The 14,086-nt window shown below is 40.3% G+C and overlaps 1 protein-coding gene across 1 annotated transcript in view; it reads left to right on the forward strand.

Moving 5' to 3' along the window:
- The first annotated feature begins 1,851 nt into the window (after nt 1-1,851).
- Nucleotides 1,852-14,086, forward strand: part of GNS (glucosamine (N-acetyl)-6-sulfatase) — a 60,913-nt gene continuing 48,678 nt past the window's right edge. The window contains exons 1-5 of the mRNA XM_045789663.2: nt 1,852-2,182; nt 7,287-7,346; nt 10,230-10,436; nt 12,588-12,653; nt 13,285-13,383. Of these exons, the coding sequence (XP_045645619.1) occupies nt 1,994-2,182; nt 7,287-7,346; nt 10,230-10,436; nt 12,588-12,653; nt 13,285-13,383 (621 nt within the window). The 5' untranslated portion in view covers nt 1,852-1,993. The remainder of the gene's footprint in view (nt 2,183-7,286; nt 7,347-10,229; nt 10,437-12,587; nt 12,654-13,284; nt 13,384-14,086) is intronic.

Consider the following 14,086-nt stretch of genomic DNA (forward strand, 5'->3'; position numbering starts at 1 on the left):
GGCTCTGTCTACCTGTCCACCTCCTTCTCTCCCTCTGCTCCAAGTACGCTGGCATCTTTTAGTTCTTTGAATGCACTACCTCGAAATCTTTGCGTGTGCTGTACTTCACGCCTAGGACACATTCTACCACCCCACTACCCCATTAACAAATTATCTTCTATTTAAACTCCTCGCTGCCACTGAAAGTTTACTTCCTCAGGGAATCCTTAAATGTTCATTTCTCTCTTTACTTATTTGTCTCCTTATTTGTAATTATACATTTCTGTGATTATTAGATTGTATTATCTTTCTGCAACTAGACTGCAAGTTCCATGAAAAAGGAACAGTGTCTCCTCAGCATTAGTCTAGCATCTGGAATAAAGATGGCCCTTAATTATACAATCTCTGCCATCAAATAATTCATAATCTAGCCTTGAACTAAGAACAGTGATATAATCTTAAAATTTGGGGCATCAATGCAGGTTCTTTTTTGTGCCAGAAGTCTTCCTGGAAGTCTTGATTTCCTAGGATTATTGCATCAGCTTGCAAAATGAGCCTAGTTTGAGGCTGTAACCCAGTACCATGGCCATCTGGGAACTAGTCTGACCAGATTCCCAGAAGAATTTTTCTTGCAGTGGATCTTTACTTCATTTTGTAAAGACTCTCTTTCTGTAAACCTTTTTTTTTTTTTTAAGATTTTATTTATTTATTTGACAGAGATAGAGATAGCCAGAGAGAGAGGGAACACAAGCAGGGGGAGTGGGAGAGGAAGAAGCAGGCTCATAGCAGAGGAGCCTGACGTGGGCCTCGATCCCCAACACCGGGATCACGCCCTGAGCCGAAGGCAGGCGCTTAACCGCTGTGCCACCCAGGCGCCCCGTAAACCTTTTTTTTTTTTTTCCAAAAAGGCAACACTTCCTTTTGCATAAGACTTATAGTTGTATATATGATACTTCAAAGTACTTCCACAATTATTTTTACCTCATAATAGTACAGTGCTTTCATGAATTTTAAAACATTTTTCATGCCGGATGGTCTAGCTTAGAGAAAATACACTTTGTTAGCAGCCAGGAGGTACGGGTTGTTGCTCTAAATTAGGAATGAGGCTTGACCCTTCACCTTGCCAGGGATAATTCTGTTTTCATAGACTTCAGCAGAGGGTTGAGGTAGAGCTGTACTAGAGCTATTACAGAAATATTTGGAGCCTTAGTTCACGGAATTTTTTCCCCTAAAGATTACTTAATGTGGTTGGGTAACCATGTTTCAGGGGTTTTGTTTTTGTTCAATGTGCATATCCTCCAACATCTTCTAAGAGGGCTTTCAAAAATTCACCAAGTAATATTAGGCTGTCAGGATATTCCTAAATCGTTTGCTTGTTTGAAATCACGTTATCAGCTGAAGCTTGAAGTTAAGAAAGATGACTCGGAATCCAGCTTCAAATTTAACAGGTGAGTTGTAGAGAAAATTAGAAATGATTAATATAAGGGCTTTCTTAGGTGTCTGTTGACTCGAGGATAAAATACGAGAGACCAGACCTCGCCCACCAGCTGATCTTACTACCTGGTAGGTCCATTCCTCCCTTCTCTAATCGCTTACTGTGAGCTGATTCCCTCCTCTATTTCATCTTATCTTCTCTCCATTTTAATCCTTGCACCAAGCGTTCAGATTCACACCCCCTGAGAACCCAACCTGAGCCAGAGACTGAAGCAAGCCCAAGCCGCATCTCCGACCCGTTCTTCGCTCCCTCGTGTCCACTTCCGGTTTCCGGCCCGCTGATCCGACCTCCCTCCCTTTCCGCCCGCAGTCCCGCCCCGTCGGTCCTCATGTGACCGCACGGCGTGCTCCGCCCCCTGTCCCCGGTTCACGTGATCGTGCTAGGGGAGAATACGCCTGACCCCAGACCCCGGCCTTTTCCTGGCAACCCTTTTCCTCCTGCGGCTCCTCCGCCTTTTGCCGTTTAGACACCTGCGCGTCCCTCCGCTCGGTCTCGGGCCCCCCCGGAGCCCTCTCCGCCATGTGGCTCCTGCCTCTGGCCCCAAGTGGGCCCGGGCGGAACAGCCCCCGTCACCTGCCTTCCTGCAGCCCGGCGCTGCTGCTGTTGCTGGGCAGCTGCCTGGGGGTCTCTGGGGTGGCGGAGGGCTCTCGGAGGCCCAACGTGGTGCTGCTGCTCACCGACGACCAGGACGAAGTGCTCGGCGGCATGGTAACTCTTCTATTTCTGCCCCGCCCCTCCGTCTCCCGGGCTGACCCCCAGGTTTCTTGTCCTCTTCCCCATCCCCACCCCAGTTCCCTCAGCTGGCTGCCTTGACTCCGGATACATTTGCTTTTGCCACGCCAGACCCCTTCCGCAAGTTTGAGGGGCCGCAGGATTCTATTTCCTCTTTCTCCCGCGTCTCTTCTGAGTAGACACACATGCACGCACCACACAGAGCTTCTAGTCTGGACCTTAGTGCTGTGGAGTTCGCGTTTATAGCTCAAAATAAACAGGTGGACGCCAGTTGGGGATGGGCTGAACCAAGGAGGAGCAGATGCTGGCTAAGAGCACGCAAGCCGTGTTTTTCTTTTGGATTAGAGGATCTGAGGACAAGTCTAGCCCTCTCTTTGAAGGACCTAGGCTACCTCTGTATTCGTCTCCGTGTACAGTGTCTGTGCCTGATATTTATGAAATAAGTGCTGAAATGAAATAATCTGGCAGGTAGGTTGTCGAACTCTTCAGGGTGCGCCTTGCCTAACAAGAGTCAAGAAAATTCAATTAGCCTGATTGAGCACCTGGCTGATGCATTCGCTGCTATTGCCCGTGTTCCATTTTAAATGTGTTTTGTCATGAGACTTCATTCTTTCCCAGAGTGAATGTTGCTTCTGTATCTTAGAGTTCTGGAATTTATGACCTTAAGAAGCATTCACCCAGCCCCCTACTCTTGGAGGCCACAGAAAGTGGCTTTCCCCAGGCGCTTAGCTAGTTGAAACAGGTCAGAATCCTGACGAGTGCTCTGATCCTCAGTGTGACGTTTCTCTTATCTTTAAGAAAATATATATATCCTTTATTTCTTCGTTTAGTTCTCTTTTTGCTTTCAGCTAAGTGCTGAAACTATGAGAACACTTCACACAAGAGGTTCCTAACTTATAATGTCTGGGAACACCCTACCTCAGTGTCCTTCAAACTGCCAATTTCAACCCGTAAGTGAGTTGTGAAATCAGTTTAGTGAGTAGCTACCGGCATTTTACATTTACATATTCCTGTGGAATAGAGTAGAATAGAAAATGTTGGTGTGATACATGTGCTATATATAGTAAAGGTACACTTATCCATATATATATTTCTGGGTTATGAGTGAAAATGTATTTCTTACTCAGGACTGTGTTCACCACACGGAAAACCTTTTCTAGTTTATGTTTAAGATGCTTGCATTTTGACTCCACACTAATTCGTGCCACATACGCTTCATTGCCATTTAGTTTCTACTCCACCACATTGACATTGAAGAGTCTTGACTTAATTGCTTTCCTGGAATTTCCTTTGTTTTTTCCATTCCCAGCACTACACTGACCCTCCTCAAAAAATTCCTTTAAAAAATTTGTGTGTGTGTGTGTGTGTCCTTGAAAAGTGTTTTGTCTAGAAAGTGTAAGCCATCTGTATCAAAAATTAGTACTAGCTTAGTGACTAAAACAATTAAAAGGTCAAGCTTTTACATCTCTGCTGAAAACAAAAATTTGTCACTGAAATATAAGGAGTTCAGAATTGAGCTTCTTCTTACCACAGATGTATCTTCTTAGCGTGTTAGCCATATTTGCTTCTTTAAACCAGTATCAGATTCTTTTTTATAGGTGTTTATACTAAAGAGAAGAGCCAAAATTGAGTAGAGGGAACAGGTCAAATTTAATGCTCCCAACTCTCCTGGGTATTCTGGCTTCTCTTGTAGCCTTTTCCAGAGTATTCTACCACTAGTTGTCAAACGGGACTTGAAGGGAAGGCACTAAGACAATAACAGCATTTGAAAACCTACTTGGAGCCAGTTAGAGTGTGAAGTATTTTATACTTGTGCTTCAGTCATTATAGGAGTCCTCTGCTGTATGTATTGTCCTTCCCTTAAATAAGAGGCAACTAATACTTAGAGGGTGTTAAGTAACTTGGCCAAAGTTCGTATAGCTAATAAGTAGCAAAGCCTGGTGTCTTATGATCTTGAAGCCCCATTTTTCTCATATTCTAGAATACTGTGATAATACTGACTCACCAGATGTCATTCCACATACCCATATCAGCATACTCACTTATACCTCAGGTCAGAGATTCTTTTTTTTTTTTTAATTTTATTTTTTTATTTTATTTTTATTATTTTTTATTTTTTTATTAGGTCAGAGATTCTTAAGACGATACTCAGGGACACCAGTGGGGTCATGGAAGTCCTTAACTTATATGTAATACCCTGTATTTTATCTTCATTTTTGTGGAGAGAGTGAGGTCTCTGACTCAAAAAAAGATTATGAATTGCTGCCATCTTTGGCAAAATAAACAGTAGTCCAATCCACCAGATCAGCTCAGGTCGAGGGATTATAGTGCTGGTGGGATTTTTGTTTCACGTAGAATCTTTCAGTCATCTTTGAAATCGTCTTTTATGCATCATCTTTAACATTTCACTGTATTTGTTGCGGGTATCATCTGTGGGACTTCGGGTTTTTTGCTTAGGGAACAGTTCCTGTTTTTTATTTTACTTGAATGTTATGGCAGGATGAACACACTGTTCTTCACAGAAGCACGGGTTGCTCTTTTTAAAATCATTCACTTTAGCAAAAGTGACATTTGGTCAAAACTTCAGGGAAGGGAGGGAAGGAGCCATGATGAAATGTAGGGGAAAAATACATCCTGTCTTTGCTTAAAGCAAAGTGGTCTTTCATTGTTAAAAGAAAAATTAGCCATAGATTATTAGAAATGTTAAAATTTTATTTCAGAGCAGCTGTACACGGGAGCCAAAAAAGTAAATGACTCCTTAGGATTTTTATGGAAGGGATTTGCTTTGGAGGAGTAAAGGAACACATTTACCCATATTCAGGTATAAAATTGGCGGCTGCTTAAGCAGTGTTGCACACCCTTCACCTGACCAGCCTTGCAGCTATCTTTACTGACATCTTAAGCCTCCATTTTAGCATTCAGATTAGCATGGACACACACATTTTCAGTACAGTGTGGTTTCTTGTTTAGGATTTGTTTGATTCAGCACAGATTATGGTTATCACTGTACTAGTGTTAACAGTATAAAGATTACAGTCATTAATATAAACTTCTTACACTAAAATCTGTGTTCCTAGGCAGCCTTGCATCATCTGCTGGCTCCTGCCTAACGCTTTGACCTTGTCTTACGCCACAGTCTCCTTTACTTGCTGTGCTACTTCTACCACATTTGGCTTCTTTCTGTTCCTCATATGTGCCTGTTCTCCAGCAGCCCTTGTCCTTGCTGTTCACTCAGCCTGGAAGCACCTCCTAGATCTTTGCATGGCTGGCCTCCTCATCATGTGACTCTGAGTACCAAAGTTACCTCCTGAAAGAGGCCTCTCCTGACCACGCATCTAAAGTCGTTTCCCCGGGCGCCTGGGTAGCGCAGTCGTTAAAGCGTCTGCCTTCGGCTCAGGGCGTGATCCCGGCGTTACGGGATCGAGTCCCACATCAGGCTCCTCCGCTGTGAGCCTGCTTTTCCTCTCCCACTCCCCCTGCTGTGTTCCCTCTCTCGCTGGCTGTCTCTCTGTCACATAAAATAAATAAAATCTTTAAAAAAAATAAAATAAAAAAATAAAGTCGTTTCCCCCTTTCACTCCCACCAGTTGTAAGCACATCATCCTTGTTTATTTTGTTCATAGCACTTTTCACTGCCTGAAATGTTTAAGTCCCCAAGAGTACAGAGGTCATGAGGGTAAGGACCTTCTGTCTTTTGTCCTTCCTGGCCTCAATCAGTGCCTGGCACACATTAAGTGTTTAACAAATGAGCTGTAATCACACAGTATATAGTCTTACTGTAAATCAGATATTCTTCAGTAGTTTTGCATATTCACCAGTTTGAGGATTAAGTCCCATATAATAACTCACATAGTCCTTTTCCCCACTTAAACTTTGTATTCTCATTTCCCTCCCTGTGTCATCATAACTCAGATTTCTCATCAAACCAGGGTTTCATTCAGCCCAATATTCTTTACCTGAAAGTAGCACTCAGTGATGTTTTGTGGAAGATCGTAGCTGATGATGTTGCTTCTGAAGGTTAACGAAGACCTTGTATATCTGTAGCATTTCTTGGGAACCTATTATGGATCTACTCATGAAATTATGAAAGGTCTTCTTAAATAAGTTAGAATTCTCATCCTTTTGAGCTTATGGGTTCTTTAGGTTTTTTACTATCTATGTAAAATAGTGGGGGAGAGTCATTTATACAGTATTATAAACAAGACCCTTGTTAACATAATTATATATCTAGATTATCTTTAAGGAATTACTGCACGATAAGGTATACGTAAAACTGCACTGAATATGGTCTTAGATTTCAAAGGTACTTCAAAATCATCATGAACTGATTCATACAATACAATTAAAATTAGAGTCTCTTCAATGGTCCTTTTTTGTTGTCTGGGTTCTGAATAAAGATGGTTAGTGTTTCTTTTATTTGTATTTATTTGTATTTAAATGACCTTCTTCATACTTGTGTCCTCACTCTAGGATTTGTGATTAATTGTTGTCTGTACTCTTTGCCACCTGGTTCAAGTTCTTACCTGAGGCGGTGGTTGGCCTAGTGCATGGGGTTTTGAGCTTATAGTTAAAATGCATGCATTTGGACTCCACCACTGGATGTGTGATATTTGAGTCCTTTTCTGGTCGTCAGGACCTTATCTGGCTCTCAGATAAGAGTCAGAACCTAAGTGTTACTTCTGTTTCAAAGGGTGGAAGTCTCCTTTCATCTCTTAGCCCACGTTCTACTCCTAAAGATGAATTAATGGAGATCTGCCCTATCTGTCCTGTGAGGGGGCTGGTGATGAAAGAGAGCACCAAAACTTCATTACACTGAAATCAGTATTGCTAGAATAATGCTATCAGCTGTGAACTTTCCCTTCCTGCAGGCCTGATGACCTCTCTGATCTTTTGCATGGGACATAAGTGACTAACCAAACCTGTTTGGTTCATCTCCAGAATCACACAGGACTCTTTTGACAGTTTTTTAGTGTCAAATGGAGCTGATCATTGTGAGTTAAGATGCAAACAACATGAGTTTTGGTCTGTGTGTTTTGTTTATTGAAGGAAATGGTTTAACAGATGATTATTTACTTCACAGACACCACTAAAGAAAACCAAGGCTCTCATTGGAGAAATGGGGATGACTTTCTCCAGTGCTGTAAGTTTCAAGGCAGACTTAATTTTGTGAGACTTTCTGTTCATGCTCTAAGAAGAAGCACTCTCTTTTGGGGAGTCTAGTGTAATCTGTGTGGTTTTTTTCCTAGTTAAATGTCTGAACTAAAAGAAGGACTTTAATTAATGTGATTTGAATTCTTTTAATTGAAACATTACTTTTTACGAATTGAACCTTAATTGTAGGTATTTTCTAAGCCAGTTTGATTTATAGCTCAGAACTAGAGAATTTTCTTTAAAACGTCACTGTTTGAGGTTTGAAAATGGATTATAAGAGTCAAGTAACATTCATGCTGTGTAAATTGCTTTGTGGTCAATGCTTGCAGGCCACTTTACAAAGCCCAGTTAACCCTGACGATCAAACCTGAGAAAGGTAATAGCAACCAGACAAAACCAACATGTGTGTGTGTGTGTATACACATATATGTGCAGGTATTAGATACAAATATATATGTATATATAAACATAGATGCAGGGGCGCCTGGTTGACTCAGTCAGTTGAGCATCCAACTGTTGATCTCAGCTCAGGTCTTGATCTCAGGGTCGTGAGCTCAGGGCTGGTGTGGAGCCCACTTAAATAAATAGCCCACTTAAATAAATAAGTAAGTAAGTAAGTAAACAAATGTAGATGCAAAGATCCATAATAAAATACTAACAAATCAAATTCATGCACATAATCAAGTAAGTAGTAGTCCAGCTTATCAGGAAATCCATTAAATAGCAGCACAGTGTTGTGCTTAAGAGCACAGATTCTGGAGCTGGGTCACCTAGTTTTGGATGCTCTCTCTGCCTCTTTTCTAACTTTGTGACCTGGGGCAGGTTATTAACCTTTCTGCGGACCTTGGTTTCCCCATTTGTAACTGGGTGTACTAAAACCTATCTCAGGGTTTTTGCGATATTAAGCAAATAGATACATGTAAAGCAAGCACTTGTATCAGCGCCTGACTTACAGTAAATACTACATAATGGTGGTTGTTATGTTGTCCACCAACAAGATCAGTAGTTGAAAGACGAAAAATGTAATGTTCATCTTAATAGATGCTTGAAAGTCCCCTGAAATTTTAGCATCCTTTCCTGGTAATTTATTAAACTGTTAAAAGAATGTATCCTTACTATGATGAGTATTTCAAACAAATGGCTCACCTTATAGTTAAGGTGAAAGACTCAGGCCACTGCTTTTAGAGATGAGACAAGGCCCTGATACTTGTCACTTAATGCTGTCCTGAACTGTCTAGTCATTGGCATAAGTCCCGTGGAATTAACTGGAATATTGGAAAAGGACAAATTATTTCCACTTCTTTGTATTTTCTACCTAGAAAATGTAGAATTGTTTGAAAACTTTTTAAATTAATAGAGTTTAGTAAAGGAGAAATGAAAAATAAATATAATCTCCAATGTAACCAGTTAGAGAAGTACTCCGGAGGAGAGAGAAGAGAGCCCATTCATACAGCAGGAAAATGCAGACTCTAGGTATAGCTGGTGGTGGCCAGTAATGGTTAAGACCTATAAATAAGGTTACAGAACTTCGTGCGTGATGTAATAAAAATACTTAACATGTAGACACACCCATCATTTTCTGTGGGAAGACCCAAGATTAGTTTATTCTAATCAGAATCCCAACAAGATTTGTTTTAGGCTGAGTAAAGTGATTTTAAATTTATCTGGAATTATAAGTAGGTTAGAACAATCAAGATAATTTCTTAAAGGAGGAAATTGCCCTTCCAGATAATAAAATGTAATATGAAGGTACAATAAACAGCGTGACTGACCAAAAAATAGGTCAGCAGACACAAAAGCAGAAGGATTAAAAGGCTTGCCAATGTGAAAATTACAGAAGTCAAATATCTGACAAAATTAAAAAAGCAAAAGTAAAAAATGACAAATACTTGTTACATGACTGAACCCTTCCTTAACTCAGATTTTATATAACAAGAAGCTGATGCCCCAGGAAGAAAACACGTACAAAGCACATGAACAAATCATTCACGTAAACACAGTTGGTCAGTACGCATGTGGAGAATGTCTGTCTCCACCAGTATTTAAAAATGCCAAATCCAATTTGAAAGGCCAAAGAAATGCCAACTGTTTAAAAGGGATAATACGTAATTGTGGCAAGGGTGTACTTAAATGAGCATTCCTTCCCTGCTGGTGTGAGTGTAAACTAGTATTCTCTGTAAAGTGGCTTGGTGATGTGTACTAAGACCTATACAAATATTAGGTAGAAAGGGCTAAGATTAGTGATGATAGTAGCTAATAGGAATATAATTAGAGTAGAAAAAATAATCTACATTCAGTGTATTAAGTGATACAGGAAATCTATAAAGCTACAGATCACCCTGAAAATGGACCTGTGCCTCTCAGCTACATTAGAGTCAAGTAGTAGTCTTTATTCTTGGTTAAGACCTAGCTCCTAGGGCCGCCTGGGTGGCTCAGTTGGTTAAGCGTCCTACTCTTGATCTCAACTCAGGTCTTGATCTCAGGGTCTTGAGTTCAAGCCCCATTTTGGGTTCCACACTGGGCATGAAGCCTACCTTAAAAAAAAAAAAAAAAAAAAAGACCTAGCTCCTATCATGTAAATATTTCTTTGGCAGATGAGATTGGAATAACTTCTATTCTGCAGAAAGAAACCAACTGAAAAAGAAATCTGTTCTCTTGATTTATCTAGTTTACTGTCTCCACTATGTGACTTAAAGCAGCTCTAAAGTGTGTCATGTGTTACCAAAAAAAAAAAAAAAGAAAAAACTCTATTCCATGAGAAACTAGACATTCAAAGTTAGAGTATTAAGTAGCTTTCTTTACTCTCTTTAGAAATGATGAGAAATCCATCTTTCTTGTGTAACCGGGTTTTTTGCTTCTGTTCCCTTTGTAGTATGTGCCAAGTGCTCTTTGCTGCCCGAGCAGAGCCAGTATCTTGACAGGGAAGTACCCACATAATCATCACGTTGTTAACAACACTTTAGAGGGAAACTGCAGTAGTAAGTCTTGGCAGAAGATCCAAGAACCAAATACTTTCCCAGCAATTCTCAGATCGATGTGTGGTTATCAGACCTTTTTCGCAGGGAAATACTTAAATGAGGTAGGTTGAATGATCTAATTATTTCCTTTAAAAAAAAAAGCTTTATAAATGTGAATTAATGTAATTCGTGTTGTCTTTTAATTATTATCCACTTGAGTCATGTTAAAATGTTTTTGGTATATGTTGTTTTCTACTAATCTGCCCATTAAACAAGAATTTATTTACTTGAACATATTTACATGATTTAAGTATTATAGTTCTTCTTCCTTTAAATAGCCTCATAGCACTTATTTTAAAGTTGTCCTATGACTGCTACTGTCTGATGGATCTTCCCCTTTTTCTTCCTTTTGCTTGTCATGTGGCTGTCATGGTATCTTTGTCTCCACTTCTCCTTTATTAGGATGAGGAAGAATTTTTTCCTTCTACCACCTTTCCTGCGTTATAACAACTTAAGACTAACCCTTTTTCTAACCTGAAAGAATGGGAATAAAATGTGGAGAGATCAGTGATAGAGGGAAAACGCCCAGAGCCTGGGATATTCAGGCCACTAAAGCGTATGACTTAGTGGTTGATGTAGTGACCTCTTATGCGCCTGGATAGAGGGATACCCATTAAAGCCTACCAAGGTCAGATTTCATGGCCCCCAGGTTCACCACATTGGCCTTAGCTTTTAGAGTTCAAACTTAAAAGAAATAGTTTATTTGAGTTATCTCTTATAGTAAAACTGGGGATGCAGGACAAAGAAAAGAGGTACATTTTCTTACATACTTTATCCATGGTTGCTAGAGACACTAATATCTGATCTGAATATTCTGTTCATTCTTTCCCTCCCCACAATTGGGAGAATTTGCAGCCTTGTGAGTTTGAAGGAAGATGAGTCAGTTTGAAAAGAATCATGAGAAATAAGTACAGCTACTAGGTTATTAAGATAAAGCTGTGGGTCATAAAGAGAATTTATACTACTTTGCATATCAAAGATCATTTAACGTCTATACAAAATTAGAAGAAATTCATTAAAATACAACAATTTCTCATAGATTAAATTCTTCCTTAAATGGGCAATGCTAAACCTTGTCGAGATAAAATGGGATAATTCTCTGGTCACTTAATTCATCTCATCAAATAAATTGAGCTCCAAAGGAGGTTTCATCATCAGGACAAGTGAAGCTATAGGCTGAGAGCCCATAGTCTGATTATTTTGGCTGTTGTTAGCCACAAGATCAGTTGGAGTATTCAGTCTATGCCATCAGTAGCTCAGGAAATGAACTCTGTGGCCTAAGCCATGCGGACTTTTTCTAGGAAGGGCCAGAAGTAAATATTTTGGGCTTTGCAGGTCATATGTCTCTTTTGCGATGACAGTAGTTCCCCACCACCACCTTATCCACGGGGGATGCTTTCCCAGACCCCCAGTCGATGCCTGAAGCCATGGATAGTACTGAACTGTATATATACTGTTTGTAGCTGTGTATATGTACCTGTGATAAAGTTTAACTTATGAATTAGGAACAGTGAGAGATTAACAACAACCGATAACAAAATAGAACAAGTGCAGCCATATAATGCAATAAAAATTATGTGAATGTTGTGTCTCTCAAAATATCTTACTGCATTGTACTCACCCTTCCTGTGGTGATGCGAGATGATAACACGTACGTGATGAGATGAAGGGAGGTGAATGGCAGGCATTGTGAACCTTCTAACAGAAGGATCATTTGCTTCTGGACTACGATTGACCAGGGGTTAACTGAAACCATGGGAAATGAAACTGCAAATAAGGGGGACTCCTGTATTTGACTCTGCCATTGTGGCATGAAAGCAGCAATAGACATACACAAACCAAAATGAGTTCACCTGTGTTCCAAAAAAACTTCATCACTGAAATTCCAATTTCCTATAACTGTCACATGTCACAAAATATTCCTCTATTGATTGCTGTTTGTATTTTTTAATGGATGGAAAAAAATTCTTAGCTTGCTGATCATACAAACAGTTGGCAGGCTAGATTTGGCCTACTAGCCATAGTTTGCAAACTTCAACTTCAGAAGTTCCTAGGATTATAGTGTTCTTTACTTTTTGACTAGGTTTATGTGTTTGGGAAAATTGAGCACCTGGTTTCAGGCACTGATCTAAAAGGATTCTAAAAGTTTCCTCTTTCTTTCTGATCTGTTCATGTCTGAGCATTTCTAATGTCCTGCTTGTCTTGCTTTTCAGTATGGGGCCCCAGATGCAGGTGGACTAGAACACGTACCTCTAGGCTGGAGTTATTGGTATGCCTTGGTGAGTGATTACTGAAGTTGGTGATGATTATACACAGCCCTAGAGACGTAAAATATGCGTACTCTCTAATTTAGCTCTGATTTTGACATAAGTTGCTTTGAGTTTAGGATGAGCTATTTTATCTCTTTAAAAGAAAGTCTGTTGATTGTGAGTCACTCCTCTGGAGGATGTTTTTCCTGCATCACACAAGGTTTAGTTACATATTTTGCTGTCTGTCTGATCCACTTGTGGCTTTTTAAACTATGACAGATTATTGAAACTATGCCAATAGTTGATAAAACTCTAGGCAAAAAATCCAATTCAGTACTAATGTGAGTAATTACCCTTTTTTTTAAATGCCTTTTTTTTTCTTTAAAGATTTATTTGACTAGGGCTGGGGGGATGGGGCAGAAGGAGAGAGTCTCAAGCAGACTCCATGGTGAGCATGGAGCCCGATGCAGGGCTCAGTCTCACAACCCTGAGATCACTACCCGAGCCAAAATCAAGAGTCTGACGCTTAACCAACCATGCCACCCAGGTGCCCCATAATGTCTTATCACTATTTAAACAGAGTGTAGTTTAACCCAGCATGATTTCTGACTTTCATTTGGTGTGCTGACTTCCTAACAAATTTTACTTTCCTGTCTAATAGGAAAAGAATTCTAAATACTATAATTATACCCTCTCTATCAATGGGAAGGCACGAAAGCATGGCGAAAACTACAGTGTGGACTACCTGACAGATGTTCTGGTGAGTTATCAAAGCTCTGTTCTTGCAGGTTTGGCTCACAGTTGATTGAAACCTCTGCCTAGAAAACCTCTGGACTTGGTCATGTTGAGTAATGGGAATGAATAATAACTTCATTTAACTGCCAAAAAATATTTCCAACTGATTAAAGACTCCCGAGGGCATTTTTCTTTGTATATAAGCCAGGCTCAGCGTTAATGTTCTTGAAATTCCATCAACAAATCCTTTTCCAAAGGCTAATCTCTAAGCCTATAGAGATTACTTTGAAGAGGTTTTACTTGAGAGGTTCTTACTCTTGACCCCAGATTCACTCACAAGCTCTGAGATGGCAGCTTCACCATGAGGATGGGGTGCTGGGGACTGGAAGTTCTTAAGTCTTTGTGGATTTATATATAAAAATTACTGAAACTGGGTGAATTTAGGACTTTCCTTTCCTATCTAAGGTGTTTCTAATGACAGCCTTCCATAGAGTATTCATTCACCAAATATTCCAGCACCCAGCATAGCAGGTGGTTCAGTAAATGAAGCAGAGTCCCCCCAGATAGACAAGGCAAGGTATGGGCATTACTTAGATATCGTTTAAGGAGGTGAGAGTGCGCTATGCAGATCAGGGGAAAGGGTGCACAGACAGAGGGAACAACGGGTGTGGGGGGCACTGAGGCAGAAGTGTGCTCGGCGCGTGGGGACCGCAGGCTTCTGACAGGGC

This window comes from Ursus americanus, chromosome 17 (assembly GCF_024610735.1).
Source record: "Ursus americanus isolate L20-20 chromosome 17, mUrsAme1.1.p, whole genome shotgun sequence".
In the NCBI taxonomy this organism is placed as follows: Eukaryota; Metazoa; Chordata; class Mammalia; order Carnivora; family Ursidae; genus Ursus; species Ursus americanus.